General features: G+C 44.8%; 2 protein-coding genes and 1 long non-coding RNA gene across 5 annotated transcripts; 1 reads left to right on the plus strand and 2 right to left on the minus strand.

The window, feature by feature from the left end:
* Positions 1-25,421, plus strand: LOC126996205 (cleavage and polyadenylation specificity factor subunit 1-like). Of its 3 annotated transcripts, none has more exons than XM_050856514.1 (22): positions 1-238; positions 905-1,127; positions 1,412-1,620; positions 2,186-2,484; positions 2,816-3,066; positions 3,266-3,447; positions 3,825-3,987; positions 4,654-4,760; positions 5,707-5,880; positions 6,091-6,333; positions 7,269-7,475; positions 8,264-8,621; positions 9,075-9,163; positions 10,141-10,268; positions 10,403-10,556; positions 13,344-13,496; positions 19,524-19,709; positions 20,012-20,101; positions 20,715-20,842; positions 21,349-21,903; positions 22,311-22,498; positions 23,544-25,421. In XM_050856514.1, the coding sequence occupies exons 2-22, from the start codon at positions 944-946 to the stop codon at positions 23,750-23,752; spliced, it is 4,257 nt and encodes a 1,418-aa protein (XP_050712471.1). In that variant the 5' UTR covers positions 1-238; positions 905-943; the 3' UTR covers positions 23,753-25,421. The 3 variants fall into 3 exon arrangements, with proteins under 3 accessions (XP_050712471.1, XP_050712470.1, XP_050712472.1); XM_050856513.1 differs by having other exon boundaries at positions 2-238; positions 1,409-1,620; XM_050856515.1 differs by having other exon boundaries at positions 2-238; positions 1,409-1,620; positions 2,201-2,484.
* Positions 11,851-13,288, minus strand: LOC126996208 (uncharacterized). Its single transcript, XR_007751105.1, has 2 exons — positions 12,094-13,288; positions 11,851-12,035 (listed from the first exon to the last, which is right to left on the minus strand). It is a non-coding gene; the product is annotated as an uncharacterized LOC126996208 (long non-coding RNA).
* On the minus strand, positions 13,519-17,961 carry LOC126996207 (protein starmaker-like). Its single transcript, XM_050856518.1, has 4 exons — positions 17,743-17,961; positions 16,941-17,079; positions 16,107-16,201; positions 13,519-15,277 (listed from the first exon to the last, which is right to left on the minus strand). Exons 1-4 carry the CDS (start codon positions 17,752-17,754, stop codon positions 14,678-14,680), a joined length of 846 nt encoding a protein of 281 aa, XP_050712475.1. The 5' UTR covers positions 17,755-17,961; the 3' UTR covers positions 13,519-14,677.
* Positions 25,422-27,317: the final 1,896 nt, after the last annotated feature.

A 27,317-nucleotide genomic window follows, 5' to 3' on the forward strand; every position in this document is an offset into this window, starting at 1 on the left:
TCTCAAGCCCGCTGTGACATCAAGATCAAGGTCAAGATCAAAACAAGCCTTGCGCCGGGGTCTTGTTTACGTCGTTTTGTGGTGTCACTTGTGCCTCCCCGGCCCCCACGGCACCCCCGGCACACGCGGAGGCTGCCCTGGTCCAGCAGGCTGACCCAGAGGACGAGAGGCAGCCCTGTGGCCGCCTGTGCCACCAAGCGTGTGTCCCAGCATGCCGCGGTACCTGCAGGCGTGAGAGGTTGGTTATTCCCCCAACTGTGTTACCTGTACGGGATAATGTGGCAGCCACCTCTTGCCAAGTTAATACTTACATTATGGATTCATTTTTGGTCCCTGAATGCAGTGCAGTAACGAATGGCCTCCGGAGCCGGAGCGCTGCGCTGGCAGCGGGGCGGCCTGGACCCTCGTCAGCGGTGAACGGTGAACGGAAAATAGAAGGGGGTCCAGGGGGGCCCATTAAGGGGAGCAAAGAGGGCGAAGCCATCCTGTTAAGGGGGTCGAGGGGGCAAAACCCCCATTAAGGGGAGCAAAAAGGGTGAAGCCCTCCTGTTAAGGGGACGAAGGGGGTGAAGCCCCTCTATTTAATAGAGTAAGTTAGGTTAGCTTTGTTAAATTTATTTGACATGCGATGTGAACCAGCAGAAATATGTAGTGGTGTACGGGGGCGTGGGTGGTCCACTACAATGGGCAGTGTTATCGGATGGGAGTGTAGGTAAACTTGCTTCCAGTGAGTTTAGATGTTACATCAAAAGTGATGAATTTCATGTAGGTGAACATAGATATAAATGACAATGGTAATACATTAAATATAAAGATGTTTTTTGTTGTAGGTGATTAGAAATATAAAAGACTAATAAAACAGCTTAGTCTATAAAGTTTTTTTTTTTTCTTTTTTTTTTTACAGGTGATTAGTGGTAGATGAGAGAGGCGAGGAAGAGCAGCCATGTATAACCTGTGTAAGATAACCCACCCGGCCCTGGGGGTGGAGCTCTCCCTCTACTGCAACTTCTTCAACCACCGCGAGAAGTCCCTGGTGGTGGCCGGCGCAAACATCATCCGAGTGTTCCGGCTGGTGGCTGAGCTGCCACCACGGACTGGCCGGCGGGATGACCCCGCTAACATCCAAGGTGGGTGATGCTGTGCTAGTTAGTCTATCAAGTTTCATCATAAGCCATAGCCCAAAATGCTAACATTGCAGCTCAACACTTGATTTTTATTATTATCATCATTGAGTTTTCTTTTATTATTATTATTAAGCTTCCTCATAATACATCCCCTAAAATACTAGTCAACTCATCCTCTCAACACCTGATTTTTTTTATTTTTATCACTTGAGTCATCATTATTATTATTACCAAGTTTTATCATAACCCCCCTTGAAAATGCTGGTCAACTCCCCCTCCCCCAGAAGTCGCACCCCCGAAGGTCAAGCTGGAGTGCATGGCGACCTACAAACTGCATGACAACGTGGCGACCATGGCATCGGTGTCCCTCTCCCCGCTGCGTGACTCCCTCCTCCTCGGGTTCAGGGACGCCAAGCTCTCCATCGTTGAGTATGACCCTTACAACCACAACCTGCGCACCGTCTCTCTTCACTACTTTGAGAAGGAGGACATTAAGGTAGGTCTGCGCATAGGGTTCACTCAGTCTCTCTCTTTTTTTATTTTTATGAATCAATAATTTAGATGCCTCATTCATCTTTTTTTCTATTTTTTTATGAATCATTAATTTAGATGCCTCACAAACCTCTTATTTTTATTTTTATTTTACAAACCCATAATTTAGATGCCTCACAGACCTCTTTTTTTTTTTTTTTTTTTTTGTATGAACCAATAATTTGATGCCTCATGGATCTTCTCACACCTCATTTGTTGATTAGCTATAAAGAGGTGATGCAATGTAGTCATCTCTGCCATGTGTTTAATCCATCCGCTGCAATTGGCACAAATTTTTCCCTTCACTGGTAGCCTGGTTACACGCACTCCCAGGTCTTGCTCCGCCTCTGTGGTTGATAGTGGAGTGTTTCCCATGTGGTACTGGTATGCTGGATTTCCCCTCCGAATGCACATGACTTTAAATTTTTCTTCATTTGATTGTAGCAGCCACTTTTTGTTCCATTCCTGTAGCTTGGTGATGTCTTCTTGTGGGAAATCCACAATCAAGGGATTAACTCCTATCTCCCTAGGGTGGGTGGGTGCAGACTGTGGCCCTTCCCCTGGTGCGCGTGGACCCTGAGGCACGGTGCGCTGCCATGCTTATATATGGCAGGAAGATCGTCATTCTGCCCTTCCGCCGCGACCTCAAGGGGGACGATGCTGACTACAACTCTGCCTTCTCCCGTGGCCCGGTGCTGCAGTCCTACATCATTGACCCTAAGGACTTTGAGGCACCGAGCATTGACAACATAATCGACATGCAGTTCCTTCACGGATATTACGACCCAACGCTGATGCTTCTCTACGAGCCCATCAAGACCTTCCCTGGGTAAGCCGGTTGTGGGGGAGAAGTAGTGGAGGATTGTGGTTAGAGTTCGGAAATGTGATAGAAAACTGAATAGGAAGGGCAGACTTTTGCATTCATTTTAAGCTCCTTACTTTCTTATCTGTTGTCTGTTGTAAAAAAAAGGAGAAAGTTACGTTAAATGATTACAGTGTGGCTTTGATTAGACTTCATTTAGTTTAAAAGAATTATATAAGAGGGGGAGCTTGTTTAATTTAATATATACCCAAGACTCATATCTGATCTTCATTGTAACATTATATTAAGTCAAGCTGAATATATGTGGCAATCCTTCCTGATGGTTCCCTTGGTCCAGGCGTGTTGCTGTGCGGCAGGACACATGCGCGCTGGCCGCCATCTCACTCAACATCCGCCAGCGCCTCCACCCGGTCATCTGGTCCATCTCCTGCCTCCCCCACGACTGCGAGAAGCTGCTGCCTGTACCCAAGCCCATCGGAGGGGTGCTGCTCTTTTCCTGCAACTCCCTCACCTACCTCACCCAGTCTGTGCCGCCCTATGGAGTATCCCTCAACTCCATGGGGGACAAGAATACAAATTTTCCCCTTAGTAAGTGACTCTTGTTAACCCGTCCGCTGTGATTGGCACAGATTCGGCATTCACTGGCAGCCTGGTAATATATAGTCCCTGGTCTTTCTCTGGCTCAGTGGTAGATAGTGGAGTGTTTCCCATGTGGTATTGGTATGCTGCTGTGGTTTTATTAGGGTAGTTGGCTAAGGTATTGACAGTACTCATCGTACGCCCCCAGGGAAGCAGGAGGGGGTGGTGATCTCGCTCGACTGTGCCCACGGGGAGTTCCTGACGGAGGACCGTGTAGTGATCTCCCTCAAGGGCGGGGAGCTCTATGTCCTCACGCTGGTGGCCGACTCCATGCGCTCCGTACGCAGCTTCCACTTCGACAAAGCTGCCGCATCCGTGCTGACCTGCAGTGTGAGTGACCTCTTGACCTCTGCATGGCTTTTGTGAGGCTTGTTTTTGTTGGGTGGAATATTATGGTGCACTGAAACAGGACATCTTTTAAGTTTATAACCTGTCCGCTATGATTGGCACGGATTTCGCCTTCACTGGTAGCCTGGTAACATGTACTCCCAGGTCTTTCTCTGCCTCTGTGGTGAATAGTGGAGTGTTTCCCATGTGGTATTGGTATGCTGGATATCCCCTCCCAAGGTGCATGACTACATTTTTCTTCATTGAATTGTAGCAGCCACGTTTTGTCCCATTCCTGTAGCTTGGTGATGTCTTCTTGTCGGAAATCCATAGTCAAGGAGATAAAGCACCATTATAAATCATTGACAATCGTTCCTCAGATGTGTGTGTGTGAGGACCAGTACTTGTTCCTGGGCTCACGTCTCGGCAACTCCCTTCTCTTGCACTACACAGAGAAAGAGCTGTGTGACCCCATGAGATCCAGGGGCAACGTGTCGTCCGATCAGGAGCCTCCAGTCAAGAGGAGCCGGCTGGACACTCTGGGTGGGTATACGACTCACTTCATCTTAGGGTCACTTTCACACCCACTTTGTTTTGATCGTGGCAAGGTGCGGGGCTAGGCTAACCCCGCAGCTGCCACTACCCCATAGGCCAGTTTTAGGTGGAAATACTACAGCGGTGATCGCCCCCATTGGTAACGATCAAAACAAACAAAATGACTGTGAAAGCGGGCCATAGTCTCCTTGGCCTCCTTGATTTTGTGCATTCCTCATGAAGTGTTTGATTCCATGAAGTGTCTCCTCTCTCTTTCTTATTTCTTTACTTCTCTTTTCTTCTTCGTGTTTTCCGGGTAGGTACTAATGGTTCGGTTTCCTGGATGAGTTTCTTGGGTTTTGTTATATGTTTTGCTTATGTATATTTTTGATGTGGTTGGTTATTTGATTTGATTTTTTGTACATGTATAATTTCTCAGTATATTGTGTTAGTTTTATCCTTTATTTATTATTCTTTGGGTATAGTGAAACCAGACTGGTGAGATCATTTCTGAGTTGGCTTTCGTGGGTCCTTTCCCCCCCTCCTCTCTCCCACACAGTCCCAACACCTATTTCTTCCATTCATATGTGACCTATAGCTACCATGTGCGAGGAAAAGCCATCCCCACCTCGCAAACAACCCCACCTTTCACCTTCCATTCCCGCCCATCCTCAGGTGACTGGATCGCTAGTAACGTGGAAGACATACGGGATGACGATGCCCTTGAGGTGTACGGCCATGAAGACACGTCCACCGTTCAGGTCACTACATACAGCTTTGAGGTAAGTTCGGGCTCACTTGGACTCAAGGACGTTAGGCTCGGTATTCTCAAACGTATCAACGCCTCTCTCTGTACCAGCGTTGCCAAATTGTTGCACCATGAACATTGCACTCATCATTTTTAGGCTCCAAGACTTGTGCTGTTATTTTTTATCTCATTGTGGTTCTCTTTATCCTACGACGTAACTCTTTCTCTCTTTATGTCTGAAGTTTCGTTCCTTCGTCTCTGTTGTGTTTACTCCTGGACGTAATTTTCATTTCATTTTTCATCTTTGCTCTCTAGTTTGGTCTGTTATCTTTTATCTCATTGTTTTCCTTCACCCTTTGACATAATTTTATCTCCCATTATTATTATTTTTGCGCTTTTCCATTACCTTTCATCCCATTGTCGGCAGTGTTTTCTATCTCTCCTTACTCTTCTTGTCCTATCATACCCACTCAAATAATGATAGAAAATTAAGTTAAATAATAAAGTTAAATTCTAAAGCGATGAATGGCCAAAATCTTCCTTAGTTTGTATTTGGTCTTAGAGAGTTAAAAACATTATCAAAGCCTCAGTTGTTTGATATGATGTATGATGTTGACAGTGATAATTAGATGATGTTGACAGGTCAGGCCTCGTAACAGCTTTGTATCTCACTGAAGGAACTGTTTGGGCGAGGATGACAACTTAATTACATAGTTTAAAACCCTTATTCATACGACACAGCATCTATTCTATCACTTATACTTTTCCCACTCCTTATAACACCCCTTCTTTCCCCTCTCATGATGCCAAAAAGAGAGGGAAAGAGAGATATCCAAAAACCAAGATACACACACACTTATATAATGTATCTCGTTCGATTTCATTCGCATTCTTGTCCTGTTTTTATGTATACCACAGGGCGAATTAAAACCATTATTACTGTTACTATTATTATATTCTTAAGATGGCTTTCGTCATAGGTGATGGACAGCTTACTCAACATCGGGCCGTGCGGGGACGTGGCCATGGGAGAGCCGGCCTTCCTGAGTGAGGAGTACGACAACTCAGTGGACCCGTGCGTGGAGCTGGTCACCACCTCGGGCCACGGAAAGAACGGTGCGCTGTCCATCCTCCAGCGCTCCATCAAGCCACAGGTCTGCCCTCGCACCTTTCACCCTTTGACCTAACTTATTTTTGTGTTGTCTTTGTAATCAAGACGAGTTAACAATGTTCCCATAGTTTTCTTTCCACACATGACCTTAATTTTCAAGCATTATTTAGGTAACACAAGATGGATTGGTATGTACGACTCAGCAAACATCTCCATTCAATCACTAATGGTAAAAAATCTCCCTCCTCACCAGGTGTTGACAACCTTTGACCTGCCAGACGTGGAGGACATGTGGACGCTGGTGGGGAAGGTGGATGAGCGGAGGAGGCGGGAAACGGGGCTCCTCGACCACTCCTTCCTCATCCTGTCCCGGTCTGACTCGTCCCTCATCTTGCGGACCGAGGAGGAGATCAATGAGCTTGAGGAGTCGGGCTTCAACACGACCTCCAAGACGGTCTTCGCCGGCAACATGGGAAACAACAGATACATTGTGCAGGTGAGTGAGGCTAAAACGGGAACATTGATACTACTAACAGTGATGAGACTAATGTTTTGAGCTTTTTGTTTACCCTGGTTTGCTTGCCTCTGCTAATGTTAGTCTATTGTGTACTGTTGTGTTATTCCTTTCTAGTGTTGAGTGTGTTGATTTATGTGTAGTCTTTGTGTCAATGGGAGGGAAGGGAGGAAAAGGGGAAAGAAGGAAGAAGGGAAGGAAAGAAGAGGGAAAGGAAAGAAAATGGGACTGAAGGAAGAGGGGAAGTGAAGAAGAGAGAAGGGGTGGAAGAGGGGAAGGGAAGAAGAGGGGACGGAAACAAAAAGGGAACTGAAGGAAGACGGTCATGTTAAGAGTAGGGAGGAGGGCCGTGGACTCAGAAAAATAACCATGTCACCTTAAATCTTCCATCTTCTCGTCTCCATTCTTATATTCTTGTGAGTGAAAATAAAGAAAAACAAACTTACCGTGTTAAACCTTCCATCTTCTTGCCTCCTCATATCTTTGTGTGTGAAAATGAAGATGAAAAATAAACTTGCCATGTAAAATCTTCCATCTGATCACCTCCTCATATCTTTGTGTGTGAAAATGAAGATGAAAAATAAACTTGCCATGTAAAATCTTCCATCTGATCGCCTCCTTATATCTTTGTGTGTGAAAATGAAGATCAAAAATGAACTTGCCATGTAAAATCTTCCATCTGATCGCCTCCTTATATCTTTGTGTGTGAAAATGAAGATAAAAAATGAACTTACCATGTAAAATCTTCCATCTGATCGCCTCCTTATATCTTTGTGTGTGAAAATGAAGATCAAAAATAAACTTGCCATGTAAAATCTTCCATCCGATCACCTTATATCTTTGTGTGTGAAAATGAAGATAAAAAATAAACTTGTCACGCAAATGTAAAATCACCCATCTTTTTGCCTCCGTTCCAGGTTACCAGCGGGGGCGTGAGGCTTCTGGAGGGGACGGTTCAGCTCCAACACCTCCCTGTGGACGTGGGCAGCCCCCTGGTGACGGCATCCCTGGCCGACCCCTACCTGTCGGTGCTGGCCCAGGACGGCACGCTTATGATCTTCACGCTGGCCACCACTCGCGCCGCCGCCCCGAGACTCTCCCCGGCCAAGCCCATCAACACCGGCGTGAGTACTCAGACCCAAGCTACAAGGGTTAGGTCTGTTTCAGTCTTGGAGATTTGTTCTTTTACTCAGTCTCTATGATTTGAAACGTTTCGCTATTGTGCAGATTTTTGCCCATTCTAGAACTTGCCACTACATTAACCCGATAGCAGCAGGGATCATGTTTCTTAATGGTCCCTCCAAGCGAGAAAAATGAGAAAAAATCACCCCTCACTCAAACCATTTCATAATATATATTAAATCATTTGTGATCAGATTATGTATCATCTATTTTTGGGGTTTTATATCATGGTACAAATTTGGCCTGTTGCTGCTACACGGTAAAGCCACAAATTTGGCCCGTCGCTGCTACACGGTAAAGCCACAAATTTGGCCCGTCGCTGCTACACGGTAAAGCCACAAATTTGGCCCGTCGCTGCTACACGGTAAAGCCACAAATTTGGCCCGTCGCTGCTTCCGGGATAAACCATACAGCTTTTTGTGTATTTTGCTTTGCTTTTTTTTTTGTTCATTTTTTGTATAAACTCTGGAGCAGCTTTTCTACATCTGTATTTCATCCTGCCTATGACTTAAACTCTTTCAAGGGGAGAGCATCAAAACATCGCACCTTCTGAAATTGACTTCTTTCTGGCATCTCATTCTTTTATTTTTGCTGGAGCAATGCCTAGCAAACTTTCTTATTGTTTTTGTTTTTTGCTCTTGAACTGCTTCCATTGCCATGAAAAAAAGAAAATTATAAGGTATATCCTGCGGCCACTTACCAAAATTCTGCTTATTTTTGCCGTCCCCAGAGGTCACCGCTGCAAACCATCTGCGCGTACTGTGACGTGTCGGGGCTCTTCACCACACAGTACCCTCAGGACCGCGAGAAGAACCCTACGATCTTCCGCTCCGACGCCGACATCAAGAAAGAACTGGACGACGAGGATGAAATGCTCTACGGCAACACAGACATCTCCGTGTTCGACCCGCCCAAGACCTTCGACCCCCAGGCAGGGCAGGAGAAGACCAAGAACGACTGGTGGAGGAAGTGGCAGAAGGAGATCCGTCCCTCGTACTGGCTGGTGGGCGTGAGGGAGAACGGGGACCTCGAGATATACACACTTCCCGATTTCAGGATGTCCTACTGTGTTAAGAACTTCTGGTTGGGTGAGTAGATATTCTGGACTGGTTTTTTAATGTTTTCCTTTAGTTATCCCTTTTTAGCCATCACCTGAGTCACTGTTTTCTCTTATTCCATGCCTTAAGGGGTAATAAAGGTAATGATACTGATAATAATGATAACACTAAAGCCTGTATTCCTAAACATCAACGTGGGGCAAGTCTTCATTTACCTTAGTTACCCCCTCTAACCATCACCTGAGCCACTGTTTTCTCTTATTCCATGCCTTAAGGGGTATATAACTTGTATTCCTAAATGTGGGGCTGTCCTCATTTACCTTAGTTATCCCCTTAAGCCATCATCTAAGCCACTGTTTTCTCTGATTCCATGCCTTAAGGGGTAATACAGGTAATGATACTGATAATTATTATACTACTAAAGTCCTTCTTAAATGTATCAGCCTCTCAGATCGCCAGTTTGAAAAGCCTCTCTTCTCTCAGGCCAGCGAGTGTTAATGGACAGCTCGACGCTCACCTCCGCATCCCAGGCAGCTCCGAGTCTGGACCTAAACATCCCCACCATCCATGAGGTACACGCTCTCTTTGTTGTCCTCCTCCCTCCTCTTCTTTCCTCATCTGTGTTTGCTCTTGTGTTCCCTTGTTTTCTTTTCCTCCTCCCTCTTGTTTTGGGTTTACTTCTGCATTCCTTGTTTTCACGTTCCGATACCCTACGTCCCTGTCCACCCAGCAGTGAATGGGTACCAGGTATTAATCGGGGGTTGTGTCCCGTCTCCTATGATCGGTTCCCTTCTCCTATAATTCCTTCCCCCTCCTGTCTCTCTCCGGCATATGACCACAGATGATGTTGCGCCGACTAAACAAAACTTTCCAACTTTCCTTGTTTTTGTGATCATATTCCCCTGTTCGCTCTTCTTCATTTTCCTCCTCCTCCCTGCTTCCTCTTCTTATTCTGTGTTCACTTCTGTATTCCCTTGTTTTTGCGATTATATTCCTCTGGTCAGTCATCTTTGTTTCTATATTTTCTCATTTACGCCTCTCTGTTCTTTCATTTTCTTCCATACGTTCTTGTCTACTAACGATTCCATGAGGTACACACTCTTCTTACCTCTTTCCTCATGTTTTCACTTTTATAATCCCTTGTTTTGTTAGTTATATATTCCTCTATTTGCATCTTTTTGTCTATTTTCTCATTTCTCTCTTGTTTAATTTTTTTTTTCCATATTTTTTTGTCTACTAACGCCCATGAGGTACACACCCATAATCCCTTGTTTTTCAGTTATATATTCCTCTATTTGCATCTTTTTGTCTATTTTCTCATTTACGCCTCTCTGTTCTTTCATTTTCTTCCATACGTTCTTGTCTACTAACGATTCCATAAGGTACACACTCTTACCTCTTTCCTCATGTTTTCACTTTTATAATCCCTTGTTTTGTTAATTATATATTCCTCTATTTGCATTTTTTTGTCTGTATTTTCTTTTTACGCCTCTGTTCTTTAATTTTCTTCCATACGTTCTTGTCTACTAACATTTCCCTACCCCTCAAGGTCCTGCTGGTGGGAATGGGCAACAGGAACCTTCGCCCTGTTCTCATGGCTCGTGTGGAGGAGGACCTGGTTATGTACGAGGTGTTCCCCTTCTACGAGAACCTGGCGCCCACACAACTTAAGATCAGGTAATGCCTTTGTTATCTTTTAGTCAACAAGTCCATTCATTGTCCATAGCCAGAATGAAGCGCAAGAATGACTAAAGTGGGACAGACCTTCACTTAACACACCATCCTTTCACACACCATCTTTCCCCACACAGGATGAGGCTGATCGAGCACAACTTGATTCTGCGGGAGAAGCGGTCGAGCCGGAACAGGAGGAAGGCCGAGGAGGAAGGCAGCAACGCACAGGAGAGGAAGATAGAGCGTGTGTGCAAGCTTCGGGCCTTCAGCAACATCAGCGTGTACAGTGGGGTGAGTGAGTGTGTGTGTTTACGTGAGTTTAGTGATCACCGAAGACTCTGACTGCATTACGCCTATATTCTTGTACATGTCGGCACCAAAGCACACAGATTTGGCAAGGCTTTCATAGGAGGTTTTTCAGGGCATTCCCAGGGGTAGTTTTAGACTCTGGTGGTACAACATTGTGACCATATTCTTATACATCTCGTTTCCTTAAGCTTGACAAGGCTTTCATAGGAGGTTTTTCAGGGCATTCCCAGGGGTAGTTTTAGACTCTGGTGGTACAACATTATGCCCATATTCTTATACATCTCGTTTCCTTAAGCTTGACAAGGATTTCATAGGAGTTTTTTCAGGGCATTTCCAGGGGTAGTTTTAGACTCTGGTGGTACAACATTGTGACCATATTCTTATACATCTCGTTTCCCTAAGCTTGACAAGGCTTTCATAGGAGTTTTTTAAGGGCATTCCCAGGGGTAGTTTTAGACTCTGGTGGTACAACATTGCGACCATATTCTTATACATCTCGCTTCCTTAAGCTTGACAAGGCTTTCATAGGAGTTTTTTCAGGGCATTTCCAGGGGTAGTTTTAGACTCTGGTGGTACAACATTGTGACCATATTCTTATACATCTCGTTTCCCTTAGCTGACAAGGCTTTCATAGGAGTTTTTTCAGGGCATTTCCAGGGGTAGTTTTAGACTCTGGTGGTACAACATTGTGACCATATTCTTATACATCTCGTTTCCCTAAGCTTGACAAGGCTTTCATAGGAGTTTTTTCAGGGCATTTCCAGGGGTAGTTTTAGACTCTGGTGGTACAACATTATGCCCATATTCTTATACATCTCGTTTCCCTTAGCTTGACAAGGCTTTCATAGGAGTTTTTTCAGGGCATTTCCAGGGGTAGTTTTAGACTCTGGTGGTAGTTTGATCCTTCTTCTGTACAGTGAACCTAAATTACCACTCATTACAACCCGACCGGTCTCCTTTTTGGCCTTTGGAAATAGGTGATGTGGGAGGTGGAAGCATTTGAGAATACTTATGATAGACGATAGATACAGAGGCAATAATAGACTTAGAAAGAGAGGTAACAATAGACATTAGATTGAATGGTTATGGCAGACTTAACCTAGAAATGACAATAGACTAGATAGAGAGGCAAAAGTTGACAGATAGAAAGATTACCGATGCTTAAAAGAAGAAACAAAAACAAAGTGATATAAAGAGTTCGATAGAGAGATGAAACAGAGAAAACATCAAACTTCTATCATTTATTTAGGGTTTGAAATCTTAACAAAACAGCACATTAGGTAAAACAGTTTATTTTCCATACATAACATTACATAGGCACCCTCTTGGCAGTACATATCCTAACCTTCCCTTATGTACACAACACACGCTTTGAACACCCTCTTGGCAGTACTTACCTTAACTTTCCCTAATGTACACAACGCACGCTTTGAACACCCTCTCGGCAGTACATATCTTAACCTTCCCTTATGTACACAACGCACGCTTTGAACACCCTCTCGGCAGTACTTATCTTAACCTTCCCTAATATAAACAACACACACTTTGAACTCGGGCATCATGAAATCCACATCCTATTGTCTCACCTGCACGACCGTCCCTCCTGTCGCCAGAACCTCCGTGTGAGAACGCTACAGGTACTTCATCACAGCACTCTTAAATACATTACATTAACTCTTAGACAGCGGCAGAATTTAAAGAGTAGCTCCCCCCGAAATGAATCTATACATAGTCACTGCCTACCTTAGAACCGTAGCATACATATAGTTACGCCGCATAATAGGTGTGTTAACTATCATCTATATATGGAGTCTACCGCAGTCTGGAAGTGCTGTTATATTTCTGCCGTACAAAAGTGACTGGGTGAATTTTGGACTGTCTGTATATAGTTCCACCGCTGCCTGAGGCTTGAAGGACTTATTCTATACGAGGTTAACTGTTTGGTGTGTGGGTGCGGGGGTGGGGGGGTGTTTATAGCAAGGGAGACAGCTCAAGGGGAATAAAACAAGTGTAAGGTTAAAAAAAAAAAAATTGGTGCTTCTCCAATTACGGAAAACAGAGGAAGAGGCTGAAAGAGAGGTCAGTGTGTGTGTGTGTGTGTGTTTTGGGGTTTTGTTTGTTTATGCACACGCTGGTAACCTTTCGATAGGTGGTTACATACAAGAAAAAGAAGTCGATAAGTAAAGGTCATTGTTTCCTAGGCTAAATATGAGAGTGAACAAATGGTGCATCACAAGGTATATGAATGTCTGTGCAGGGCAGGGCGGTGTTAGGCAGGGCATTGGGGTATCTCGGTAGTCTTATTCTTGTTTGTATATGTGTATGTGCGATGTGGAGAGGCGCTGGTGTGTTTGTGTGTGTGTGTTGCAGATGTATGTTCATGTATGTATCAGTGAGCAGGTTACCCCCGTAGAGTTACCATGTTACGAGGGGGAACGATTTAAAATGAACATTGTGTCACCCAAACGTTTGTCGTGGAGAGTATGAGTGTTTATGTGTGTGGTTCTGTGGTCGGTATTAAGACACCTTCGCACCTCACATCAGTACTATTTCTAAAGGTTAAAGAGGGGATCAATCGGGTTCTAATGAGTGTTTCTCTAGGTTCACGATACAGAGGAAAGGCCAGACTACCACCAGGGTCATAAAACTACTCCTGGAAATGTCCGGAACTCCTATGAAAGCTTTGTCAAATATGTGTACTTGGGCGGCGAAATGTTTAGTAATACGCCCCAGTTGTGTGTCCCCCTTATATGTGCGTCTGTGTTTCAGGTGTTTGTGTGCGGCCCATACCCACACTGGATATTCATGACGGTGCGTGGGGAGCTGCGTTACCACCCCATGAGTGTGGATGGCTCCGTCAAGTGCTTCGCCCCTTTCAGAAACATCAACTGTCAGAATGGATTCCTCTACTTCAACCGCAAGGCAAGTGTTGTCGAGGGAGGGTAACACAGTGGGCCAGTTTTACATTTCAATACAGCAAGTTCATAAGCTCCCCAACCAACACACAGACACTATGAAAATGCCTTATATATAGTGTCTTGCATTAATATAAGAAGAATTGAATTTTAAGAAACCACACAGGAATCTTTTTAGTATCTGGTGTTAAGTAGAAAAAAACATCATTGCGGAGAATATGGTATTGTTTAGGTGCTTGCAATTACTCTGTGTTGAACTGTTGAACCGGCCCTTAGTGGAGGCAACACAGGTATATATACACTGAACTCTGAGCATGAACCAAAGACCTCTCTGGTGGTGGGTCTGCGTTACCTTTATGGAGGCGAGGAAGGGTAACACAGCATAGGCAACACAGCTATTTACACTAGACTCTGAGCATGAACCCAAGACCTCTCCGCTGGTGGGTGTGGGTTACCTTAATAGAGACATGAGCGTGAGGAATGTATGAAATAGCCAGTCAAGAAAACAGTGTAGGGGAGAATTTTGTGGGAGGTCATCTGGTTACTGTTTGAGGGATACATGTTTAGTGGGTATTGAAGGATAGCAATTAAGTAGCAGGTCAAGGAAAGAGCGTAGGTGATTTTGTGGTGGGTCTTCTGGTTACTGTTTGAGGGAAAGATGTTTGGTGGGTTGTGAAGGGTGGCAATGTGTGTGTAGTCTGTCCTGTAGCTGTGTTGTTGTTGGGAATCACTGAGAAATATCACAAAGAGCACACAGGTGATGACTTACTTCATAAATGAGCTTGAGAGTGAATAACCTTACACGAACACTCACAAAAGAATGAATAACTGTACTCTTAGAACTAACACGCACATCAGAATGAATAACTTTACACCGAGGACAAATACCATCACAGCAGAATTGAAACCCAAGCAGCAGACACACACTTTAACCTTACCCTGACATACACACGGCTGAATGAATAACCTTACACTTAAGACTAACACACACATCAAAATGAATAACCATACACCAAGGATCAACACAGTCATGGCAGAATTGAAACCCAAGCAGCAGACACACACTTTAACCCCACACTAACACACATGGTAGATTGAATACCTTTACAACCACATAGCGATCTCCAACAGCATAAGCCACAGCAGCACTCACAGGCCAACCCAGGGGGAGTGCTGCCCAGGGGAGTGTCAGTTGTAGAGGACCTGTTCAATGTAGCAAGTGACGTTCGCGCAGAGCCTTAATCCACGGCGGAGGCGACGAGTCCGCTTCACCTTGCTTCCGTTCTCTCCCCTGTCCTCCGCGTCGCTCTCCCGCGCCTCCGCCTGTCGCTTGTTGCTTTTCGACGAGTCCTCGGATTTGGCTATGGTCTTATCCGCCTCGTCGCTAGTTTCTGCTTCATGGTTCTCGGTTTCTGTTTTATCCGTCTCCGTTTCTATCACGTCCTGGTTGTCGTCTGATTGGTTCTCTCGGTCGTTGGTTTTCCGTCGCTTATCACCATGTTCCTCATCGCCATCCGTTTCGCTGATCCGCTTCTCATGCCGTAACTTTACCGTGAACTGGATAGTGTCGCCCTCTTGTGTTTCCGTTCTCCTCACATCCTCCGTGTTGCTCTGTGGGGCATCCTCTCTCTCTGGACTCTGCCTTGGTGTAGCGTCTCTGGCTGAGGGTCGGAAAGCTTCTGCCGGGGCGGGTTGCGAGGTTTCATCCGTGTCGCTGAGGCTGAACTTGGCAAAGAGACGCCTCATAGCAGACACGGTGATACGCTGACGCTTGCTGGATGGCAGGTGCTAAGGGAGGAATGTTAAGAGGGTTGCTGCAGCTAGCTCAGAGTGGTGCCAGGATCCAAGCATGCCAGGCCAGTCACACCACCTCGCCCTGTCCTTTGGGGGGTTCGTGAAGTGGGTTAACTCTGTCGATCGCTGCGTTCTGGGGGATTCCTACATGGCATACTGATTTTAATGATTAAGGATGAAAGTTTTGCTCTCTTGTTTTATATTACAGGACCATGCATTCATTCTTTATCATAGGAAAGTCTACCACAAAATCTTGGTTTATCAAAAATATACAGAAGTTATCATCAGGAACAAGAGAACCTGTTTATATATCAGGGAAGTTAAGGGATTTGAATTTACATCACTTACACCCCAAAAATAAAATAAAATATACAGAAGTTATCATCAGGAACAAGAGAACCTGTTTATATATCAGGGAAGTTAAGGGGTTTGAATTTACATCACTTACACCCCAAAAATAAAATAAAATATACAGAAGTTATCGACAGGAACAAGAGAACCTGTTTATATATCAGGGAAGTTAAGGGGTTTGAATTTATCCCACCTATACCTCCTTGCTCATGCTGGGAAACAGTTTTTTATGTTGGGTGCATTCAGTGTTCAAGAGCTGATATTTAAACACACCCTTTTTGTCCGCAGCAGAAACACCTACCATCATTTACACCCCCCTGCTCATGCTGGATTAAAGTCTGTGATGTTGGGTGCACGGAATGTTCAGGGATGTTTGTCTTTTATCTCACATGCCCGCCACACCATTAGGAGTATATTTACACACACACCTTTCCTGGCGGCAGCGGAAATGCCAACCAGCACTCCCCCTTACCTCTGACTCGGACTCATCGGAATCAGCTGACTCATTCTTCTCGAGGCAGGACTTGCGTTTGAGATGAGAGTTGTCCGTCCAGGTGTCCTCCAAACCTGTTGTGAAAAGAAGTGCAAATGAGTCGTTAGAGGCTTTCATTTTATGGCAAGTTTGTGTATGTTCAATCTGTTTATCTATCTATCTATAACTCTGACACCCTGTTTCTTCAGAGGGTGGCCAAGGAAAAGGTGTCTCCAATTTTTCCTGTTCCAGCATCCCTTTCAGCACACTCAATCCCTTGCCTAACAACGAAAAGTTTGGGCGGCTTTTCCGATACCCTACGCCCCTGTCCACCCAGCAGTGAATGGGTACCAGGTATTAATCGGGGGTTGTTTCCCGTCTCCGATAGTTCCTTCCCCTTCTGTCTCTCTCCGGCACATGACCACAGATGTTGCGCCGACTAAACAAAACTTTCCAACTTTTGCCTAACAACTTTTGCTTTTGTTGGTCTGTTGGGGTGGAAGTGCCATCATCCACTAGGCCGGCCAAAGAAGACATGGAGACTGGTTTTTTTTTTTATTTACAACAAAGGAGACAGCTCAAGGGCACAAAAAAAGGAAACAATAATAAAAAAAGCCCGCTACTCGCTGCTCCTATAAAAAGAATCAAAAGAGGTGGCCGAAAGAGAGGTCAATTTCAGGAAGAGGATTTAGCAGCGTTGGGCATTGGAAAGGCTGAGGCAAGGGACAGAAATTATTAGATGCGTATCATTGCTTGCCCAACTTTATAAGAAATTACCGGAAAACTTGATGTTGAACAGAAGATGATGATGATGATGTGATGACCTGAACTGACCTGGATCGCTGAGTACCGGTGTGGTGCCTCCCTCGGGCGACGCGTGGGGCCGGTGGGGAAGGATACCATGCACGAAGGTCTTGATCCCCCGCAGAGGCTCAGGGTCCATCTCCACCCCCCCCAGGTGCACCCCAGACACCTGCAAAGACAGTCACTCGTCACGTCGCAAATCTTCCCCGTTGTTTTATATCGTGCGTCGAAAGTTGGACTCTTGTGCCTCGTTTTTTGCTTATATATGTTTTTTTTATCACCATTTTCGTTTTCTTTGTTCATAGTTGTGTTCAGCATCATGTCTTGGGGTGTTGAAGTCATCTCACAGCTGTTGCTAAGGCTCTTCTTGGGGTCAATCAGTTAGCAATGTCGTCATTCGCACATTGAAGAGGGAGAATTTTATGGCATTTTCACAGCTACAAATCACTACCACCACCACCACCACCACCACCAAAAGCACCTCTTGGGTCAATCGGTCAGCAGGGTCGTAATTTCACATTCAAGAGGGAGAAGTTTGAGGCATTTTCACAGCTAGAAATCACCACCACCACCAAAATCACCTCTTGGGTCAATCGGTCACCAGGGTCGTAATTTCACATACAAGAGAAAGAAGTTTAGGGCATTTTCACACCTAAAAACCACCACCACTACAAACAACAACACTACCACCACTACCACCAAAATCACCTCTCGGATCTCTCAGTTAGCAATGTCATATTAACACATACAAGAGGGAGAAGTTTTGGGGCATTTTCACACCACCACCACCACCAACAACAACAACAACAGCACCACCACATCCCACCCTCACCTGGACAGCCATAGGTGGGGGTGGTGCGAGGAGGTGTGGCGCTGTAGGCCGGGGTAACCGTGGTGCCGTTGTCTCGTCCACTCGCCACTCCCTGTTGATTGTTTTGGTTCAGCAGCAGCAACAGGGTGGGAGCTGAGTGAGGCCAAGACTATTTATATCTCTGGGTTTGGCACTGTATCCCCGTCGCCCGTTTTCTGTTGCCTTGCTCTCACGCTACTTCTTAAACGCTAACTCTTGTGTCTTTTTGGGGGTTTGTATCTGGTGTTCTTTAGGTTAATTGAGTGTTTTTTTAATGTTAAGTCTCTTGTGTCTTTTGTGAGGTCTGTATCGGCTGTTCTTTAGGGTAATTGGATTTTTTTTTAATGTTAACTCTCTTGCGTCTTTTTTGGGGTTTGTATTTTCTGTTTTTTTAGGTTAATTGAATGTTTTTTTGAATGATGTGCATAGATTTTTTTTCTTTCATAGAGATTGTGTTGAAAGTTTTGGTATGACACTTTTTTTTTTTTTTTTTTAAGGTAAGGAAACAATTCAAGGGCAAAAAAAAAGAAAAAGAAAACAGTAATGAAAATAAAGCCCGTAAATCACTCCTCCATGTTTTTATTGATTTTTACTTCAGTCTGCCCATCACTCTTGTTCTCTATGGGGTCTAAATTGGCTGTTCTTTAGTTGAATTTGAGGTTTTTGTTGATGTATGTAGATTTTGTTTTCTTGGTAATAGTGTTGAAGGTTTTGGTATCTTCTAAGCTTTTTTTAGTGAATTTTTTTCATTGATTTTTACTTCAGTTTGTCAGCCACTTAACTCTTATTATATACTCTCAGATTTTTTTTCCCTTGGCAATAGTGTTGAAAATTTTGGTATAGTTTTTTTTTTTTTTTTTTTTAACGATTTTATTGATATTTACTTTAGTTTGTCCAACACTCAAGTCTTCTTATACTCCCTCCTCTTTCCTTCTTCTTTCTCCTTTTCTCATTCCTCACCTTCTCCCTACCTTCCCCTAATTTCTCTCCTTCCCTTGTCTTGCCTTGGAAATTAACCCGGTAGCTGCGGGGATCATGTTTCTCAAAGGCCGCTCTAAGCAAGAATAACGAGAAAAGATCATCACTCACACAAACCATTTCATAATATATATCAGTTCATTTGTGATCAGTTTATGTATCATCTATTTTTGGGGGTTTATATCATGGCAACAATTTGGCCCGTCGCTGGTACCAGGTTAGAGAAGTTACCCCTCACTCACTCCACAATAAGGTTCCTCACACTCTATTTACCCTCCACAATTTCTCCTTCCCTTGTCTTGCCATAGAAATCAACCCGTCTGCTGCATGATTGGTATGCTGGATACAGTAAAGCCACAAATTTGGCCCATCGCTGGTACCAGGTTAGAGAAGTTACCCCTCACTCACTCCACAATAAGGTTCCTCACACTCTATTTACCCTCCACAATTTCTCCTTCCCTTGTCTTGCCATAGAAATCAACCCGTCTGCTGCGATTGGCATGGATTTGGCTTTCACTGGTCGCCTGGCAACATGTACTCCCAGGTCTTTCTCTGCCTCTGTGGTGGATAGTGGAGTGTTTCCCGTGTGGTATTAGTATGCTGAATATCCTCTCCGAAGGTGCAGGAGTTTACATTTTTCTTCATTGAATTGTTGCAGCCATTTTTTGCTTCATTCCTGTAGCTTGGTGATGTCTTCTTGCAGGAAATCCGCAGTCAAGGGGTTAAAGAACATCCCTCACTCTCTCCACAATAAGGCTCCTCACACTTTACTTCCTACCACACAGGACTCCCTAAGGATCTGTCTGCTGCCCACCATCCTCTCCTACGATGCCCCATGGCCTGTCAGGAAGGTTCCGCTGCGCTGCACTCCGCACTTCATCGTCCACCACCTGGAGACCAAAACCTACTGTGTTGTCACCTCCATCTCTGACCCGACCCTCAAGATATGGAAGTTTAACGGCGATGATAAGGTGAGTGTCCATACATACCTTATCTTTGTATGTATTTTGGGGCATGGGAGAGGCTTACGTCCCTTCTCTCAGCTTCCCTTCCACCACTATCTCTCCTCTTTCCTTCCTATTATTTCTCCTGTCTTTCCTCACCCTCTGCCCTCGTCCACAATTTCTCTCCTTTCCTGGTCTTGCCTTGGAAAGTCCTCTACTCTATATTTGGTGATCTTTAGTTGAATTTGATGTTTTTGTTACGATTTCCAAAGGCCAAAACGGAGATCAGTCGGGTTCTAATGAGTGTTCTTCTGTGTTGTCCCTTGCAGGAGGAGATACTGGAGGAGCGGGACGAGAGGTTCATCCAGGTTCAGGCGCCCTTGTTCTCCATCCAGCTCTTCTCCCCGGTCAACTGGCAGGTATGCAGGAGTAGGCTCATGTAGCGGATGTAGCACTCTGGTTACACCCCCCTCTGAAAATATAAGGTCTCATTTGAAGATAGGTTTGGTGGGGTAGAAATGAGTGGGGTGTGTGTGTGTTTGAAGTTTGGTGGGGTAGAAATGAGTGGGGTGTGTGTGTGTTTGAGGTTTGGTGGGGTAGAAATGAGTGGGTTGTGTGTGTTTGAGGTTTGGTGGGGTAGAGATGAGTGGGGTGTGTGTGTGTTTGAAGTTTGGTGGGGTAGAAATGAGTGGGGTGTGTGTGTGTTTAAGGTTTGGTAGGGTAGAAATGAGTGGGGTGTGTGTGTGTTTAAGGTTTGGTGGGGTAGAGATGAGTGGGGTGTGTGTGTGTGTTTGAGGCTTAATGGGCTTGAGAAACTTAGGAAATTATTGAAAAATGGATGATAGTGACCAGTTAATATCCCCAAATGTATGATCATGCCACAGTCTTCTTGGGGGTTGCATCTTTGATCTTTGAAGAGTATAGTCTCATATACATAATTACAAGCCAAGACCTATTTCTGCCCATTACATTATGAATAGTTTAGTTTACGATGATGGCTGAGGTTGCTAATGGTGGCTTGTGGTGGCGCAGATGATTCCAAACACAGAGTACGTCCTGGACCCCTGGGAACACGTCACCTGCTTCAAGAACGTCATCCTGGCCTACGAGGGTGATCGCTCTGGCCTCAGGGGATACCTCGCCCTCGGCACCACCTACTGGTTAGTGCCTCTTGGTGTGGTTGAGGGATAGATTGTTTATTAGTCACTTTATTTCTTTTAGATTTTGTATATTAGGTGCTCTAAGTGGAGGTATCAAAACATTTATATTTTTAGAATTAGGAGATTTTAAAGTATGGAATTGAAAAAGAATATTCAAGTTTTAGATTTTGTATATTAGGTGCTCTAAGTGGAGGTATCAAAACATTTATATTTTTAGAATTAGAAGATTGTAAAGTATGGAATTAAAAAAGAATATTCAAGTTTATAAAAAGTTATTCTTTAGTCAAACCAGATTCGTGAGATCATTTTTGCATTGGCTCCGGTGGTCCTTTCCTCCCCACTGCTCTGCCACATAGTCCCAACACCTATCTCTTCCTATCATTTATTAGCTACTCTACCTAATATATGAGAGGAAAAGGTGTTGGGTCTGTGTGTTTTCACTTAGTTGAACCTTTGGCTCAGTTAGAGGTTCATAGTGTCACCACCGCCTCCTGTGTCCTGTGCAGCTTTGGCGAGGACATCACGTGTCGCGGCCGCATCCTGATCTTTGATGTGATAGACGTGGTGCCAGAGCCGGGCCAGCCACTCACCAAGAACAGGCTCAAGATGCTGTACGAGGGGGAGCAGAAGGGCCCCGTCACTGCCCTGGCTCACTGCTGCGGGCTCCTCGTCTCCGCGATCGGGCAGAAAGTGTACATCTGGCAACTCAAGAACACAGACCTGGTGGGCATGGCATTCATCGACACCCAGGTCTATACCCACCAGCTGACCTGTATCAAAAGTCTCATTCTGGGCGCTGACATCTGCAAGTCCGTCTTTCTGCTGCGCTTCCAGGAGGAGAACCGAACGCTCTCCCTGGTAGCCCGTGACCACAAGCCGCTGCAGGTGTATGGCGTGCAGTACCTGGTGGATAATACCTCGCTGGCGTTCATCTGCGGCGACGCGGATAAGAACCTGGTGGTGTTTACGTACAACCCGGAGTCCCACGAGAGTGCTGGCGGCACGAGACTCATCAGGAAGGGAGACTTTCACCTCGGGTACCAGGTCAACTCGTTCTTCAGGTAAGCCCCCCCCCTCCCCCCCTCCCCTTTTTATTTTGTTTGTTTATTTATTTTTTGACAGCAAGGGAGGCAACTCAAGGGTTCAAACCAAAACAATAACAAAAAAAAGCCCCCTTGCATTTTTTTTTCATCTTACCCCTTCCATTTCTCTTAATTTGCCCCTTCATTTTACCCCTTCCATTTCTCCATTTTACCACTTCATAATTCCCCTTCCGTTTCTCTAATTTACCCCTTCATGATTCCCCTTCCGGTTCTCTAATTTACCCCTTCATGATTCCCCTTCCATTTCTCTATTTCTCCCCTTTTATTTCTCCATTTCTCCCCTTCCATTTCTCTATTTCACCCCTTCCATTTCTCCATTTCTCCCCTTCCATTCACCATCCCCCCTACCCCTCCGCCCCCCATAGGATACGTTGCCGCCTGGGGGATGTGTCCGGGGAGCGTCGCAGTGGGCAGAACATCGAGCGGCGGCACATCACCATGATGGCCACGCTGGACGGCTCGCTGGGCTACTGTCTTCCTGTCAGTGAGAGGACCTACCGGCGCTTCTCCATGATCTACAACCTCCTCGTCCAGCACCTCCCTCATATAGCAGGTGGGTGTGCTTTGTAGTTTAGGGGTAGTGATAATAATAATGTTTAAACCTAACCTAACCTAACCTGACCAAACCTTACCTAACCAAACCTAACCTAACCTAACCTAACCAAACCTTACCTAACCAATTCTGACCTAACCTAACCTAACCTAAGCTCACCAAACCTTACCTAACCAAACCTAACCTAACCTGACCAAACCTTACCTAACCAAACTTTACCTAACCAATTCTAACCTAACCTAACCTAACCTAAGCTCACCAAACCTTACCTAACCAAACCTAACCTAACCTAACCTAACCAAACCAAACCAAACCTTACCTAACTTAACCTAACCAAACCTTACCTAACCAAACCTAACCTAACCTAACCAAACCTAACCTGACCAAACCTTACCTAACCTGACCTAACCTAACCTAACCTAACCTACAACCTCCTCGTCCAGCACCTCCCTCATATAGCAGGTGGGTGGGCAGGGCAGTCTAGGGGTAGTGATATAATAGCAATGTTCTAACCTGACCTAACCTAACCTAACTTAACCTAACCTAACCTACAACCTCCTCATCCAGCACCTCCCTCATATAGCAGGGGGGTGTGCTGGGTAGTTTAGAGGTAGTAATGATAATAGCAATGTTCTTTTTCTTTGTTTATAGTCTTTCTTCACCATCTGTAGTAATAATAATAGTAATGTTCTTCTTTGTTTATGGTTCGTCTTCACCGTCTCTCATCTTCTGCTGTGTATTTTTCATTTCTCCTCCGGTTCCGTCATTGTTACCCTCACCAAGCAATCCCATAACTCTTCCTCTCCTCCTTCCCCTTCTCCTACCCTTGCCACATCTTCAGTGGTTTGGAGGAGGAGGTGGAAGAGGAGTTTTCTTTTCTTCCCGCACTTTATTTCCCTTCCTTTCCTCCTCCTCCTCCTCCTCCTCCTCCTCTTCCTCCTTCTCCTACCACCAACATCTTAGGAGTTTAGAGGATGACGCTGAAGGGGTTTTTCTGCTCATAACACATTTTCTACCCCTTCCTCCTCCCCCTCCCCGTTCCCAGGCCTAAACCCCAAGGCCTGCCACACCTCACAGTCACGCCAGAAGCTCAACATCAACCCGGCGCGCTCCATACTGGACGGTGAGCTCATCTGGTCATTCCTGCACCTGCCTCTGCCGGAGAAAGCAGAGATCGCCAAGAAGATCGGCGCCAAAGTGGACGATATCATTGAGGAGTTGATGGACCTTGACAGAATGACGGCGCACTTCTAGATCCGTCGCCCACACATATAGAAGGCCACAGGGAGGTTGACTGGTTGTTGGGGTTCTTATTGATGGGTCTTGTTCTGCGTCGTTCGTTCATGACATTCCCTTTCCTACTGAACGCTGAGCTACTCGAGTGATCCCATGTGGAGTGTAGTGTGGACTCGTGAATAATGGTGGGGGTGAATGGACTGTGGAATGCATGGGAGAAACTTAACCCATCACTTGTAGGGGAGACACACAGAGTAAAAAGTGTAATGGGGTGAATGAGAGACTTGAACCTTACTTCCATCACTTGTAAGGGAAAGATGAAGATTAAGAAGTGTGATGAGATGAATGTAAGAAAACTGAACCTTATAATTATTGTTGTAGGGGAAGCACAAGGATGAAACAGTGTGATGGATTGAATGGGAGATAACTAAACCACATTGCCATCATTTGTAAGGGAAAGACAAGGATGAGAAAGTGTGATTAGATTAATATAAGAAAACTGAACCTTATGATTACTGTTTTAGGGGAACCACAAGGATGAAAAGTGTGATGGGATGAATAGGAGATAACTGAACCCTTACTGTCATCACTTGCAAGGGAAAGATGAAGATTAAGAAGTGTTTTGGGATGAATGCAAGAAAACTGAACCTTATCTTTACTGTTTAAGGGGTAACATAAGGTCAAAAAAGTGTGATGGGATGAATAGGAGATAACTGAACCCTTACTGTCATGACTTGCAAGGGAAAGCTGAAGATTAAGAAGTGTTTGGGGATAAATGGGAGAAACTTGAACCTTGCCGTCACTCGCAAGGGAAAGACAGAGACTAAAGAGTGATGGGATGAACGGAAAACACTTGAACCCTTTTCCCATCACTGTTATAAAAGACTAAAGAGAGATGCTCATCCTTCCCTTAACCCGGTAGCTGTGGGGGTCATGTTTCTTAAAGGCCCCTCTAAGCGAAAAAATGAGAAAAAATCATCAGTCACGCAAACCATTTCATAATATATATAAACGCATTTGTGATCAGTTTATGCATCATCTATTATGGGGGGTTTATATCATAGCAAAAATTTGGCCCGTCGCTGGTATACGGTAAAGCCACAAATTTGGCCCGGCACTGCTACCGGGTTAAATGTGGATTTCCTACAAGAAGACATCACCAAGCTACAGGAATGGAGCAAAAAGTGGCTGTTACAATTCAGTGAAGAAAAATGTAAAGTCCTGTACCTTGGGAGGGGATATCCAACACACCAATACCACATGGGAAGCACTCCACTATCCACCACAGAGGCAGAGAAAGACTTGGGAGTGTATGTTACCAGGCTACCAGTGAAGGGATATCCAGCACACCAATACCACATGGGAAACACTCCATTATCCACCACAGAGGCAGAGAAGGACCTGGGACTATATGTTACCAGGCTACCAGGGAAGGCCAAATCCGTGGCAATCGCAGCAGGCGAGTTTAATAATATAACAGGAAGCGTGTCGCCCTGTATGACCTGTATGGGAAAGAGGACATTAGTTGATGATGGACACTAAATGACTTGGGAAATCATTTGTTAGTCTCCTGGAGGCCTCATCACCTTTCCCTTGCTCATTGTACTAAGGTCTATTTAAGATTTTGTAAGATTCTCCGATAAGACGTTTCTATATAAAGTTTAATAAAAAGCCATAAAAAATGTTACTTGTTGGATGATTCGTGTGTTTCAAATTCTTATTATTCTCCCTCTTGAATATTTACTGTAATTTACGTTATTTTTAGCATGAATAAGGTTAATTTATTTGTTATTCCTGCATAATGAGTGTGTTAGTTAATTAGGCTAGCAATAATAGAGTAGAAATAATGATAAAGAAAGTAGGAATATTAGAACAAATAGAAAAGATAGATTAGGAAGAGTAGAATCAAGTAGAAAGTGGTAATAATAGAACAAATAAAGTAGGAAATAGTAATAAAGTAGAAATAGTACAATAGATAAAGTAGAAATAGTAGAAAAGATAGATTAGGAATACCAGAATAAAGTAGAAAGTGATTGATTGATTGTGTAATAGAGCAAATTAAGTCAAATATAATATAAAAAAAACAAGCTTAAAGTCTAAAGTTTTTCTGGTGCTGTAGAAGATGAAAAAGATGACCAAGAAAGAACCAGACCAGCGTAAACAATAGCAATAATAAAAGAAAAAAAACATCAGCCCAGCGAATAGGAGGAAAATGGAAGAAAGGGGAAAGACGAAGATGCAAAACAAGATGAAACGAGAAAAAAAGTGGATAAGCGTGAGGGGAAGATGGATAGGAGTGAGGAAAAGATACCATAGCAATTACCAAAAGAGAACCGTCAGGCCAGCGAAAGAAACCAGTAATAGTCAAGAGAAATGAGAACCGTCAGACCAGCATAAGAAACCATGAATAGTCAACAGAGAACCATCACAGCAGCGAAAGATTGATTGATTGAATGATAGTTTATTGTTGCAGGTAAACAACAAGGGAGAAGGGAGGAACATGCCATCCCAACCCCCAGGCAGGACAGTGTGATTATACAACTATTAATACATGTGTAGGGAGCACCATGAAACTAAAAAGATACAATGGTAGGAAGGAAAGCACAAAAGGGAGGGGGCGGTACCTCCCCCTGGACAATAAGACAATAAAATGTGGGGACGGAGAACATTGCCCAAGCACTAGATGGGAATGAATACAGAGATAGAGTAAATACTAGTCCTTAAAGTAAAATACTGCAGAGATCACAGCCTTGTACAGCACGGCAGTAGTTCAGGCTGCCACACACGGCATCACCACCTTGGTGCAAACCGAGGGTGTTCTTTGAGAATAGCAGGGAGGACATCATGGTTCAGGAGCCAACAAATTGTCTGGGGCAGGTCAAGGCAGTCCCGTGGCTTAAACTTAGCAATGAGAGGGCATTCCAAGACATAGTGATGCAGTGTGTGGCCCCTCGGCCTGGCACCTATAGCCTAGCCTAAGACGCATTGCTACCACATCCTGAGGGGCACTGTGTCGCCCATAGGGGTACACACAGCGCTGGGAGACACTAACATAGTGGAGGCTGCTGGCGCTGCCATTGTCACAGCAGTGTCTGAGTTGGGTAGCAATGCTATCACGTGAATAATGCCTAAGTCTATTTTTAACATAGCTAAGCGTATAGTCAGTGCCAGGGTCCACTGTGTCATCCTGAAGGGCACGTCGAGCAAGGCAGTCCGCCTTCTCATTGAGCTGGATGCCCACATGAGAGGGCACCCAGGTGAAGTGGACCGTGGCACCTGCGGCCTCAAGGGCACGGACGGCAGTCAGGCACAATTAGCTACAAGATCACAGTCGGTATGGGAGCATTAATAGCCAAGAGCGAACCACCAGACTAGCGAAAACAATAGCCTACCCCTTAAAAGAACCATCAACCCAGCGAAGAAACCATTAATAGCCAAGAGCGAACCACCAGACTAGCGAAAACAATAGCCTACCCCCAAAAGAACCATCAACCTAGCGAAAGAAACCATTAATAGTCAAGACAGAACCACCAGACTAGTAAAAACAATAGCCTACCCCCAAAAAGAACCATCAACCTAGCGA

The sequence above is a fragment of the Eriocheir sinensis genome, chromosome 9, assembly GCF_024679095.1.
Source record: "Eriocheir sinensis breed Jianghai 21 chromosome 9, ASM2467909v1, whole genome shotgun sequence".
NCBI lineage: Eukaryota > Metazoa > Arthropoda > Malacostraca > Decapoda > Varunidae > Eriocheir > Eriocheir sinensis.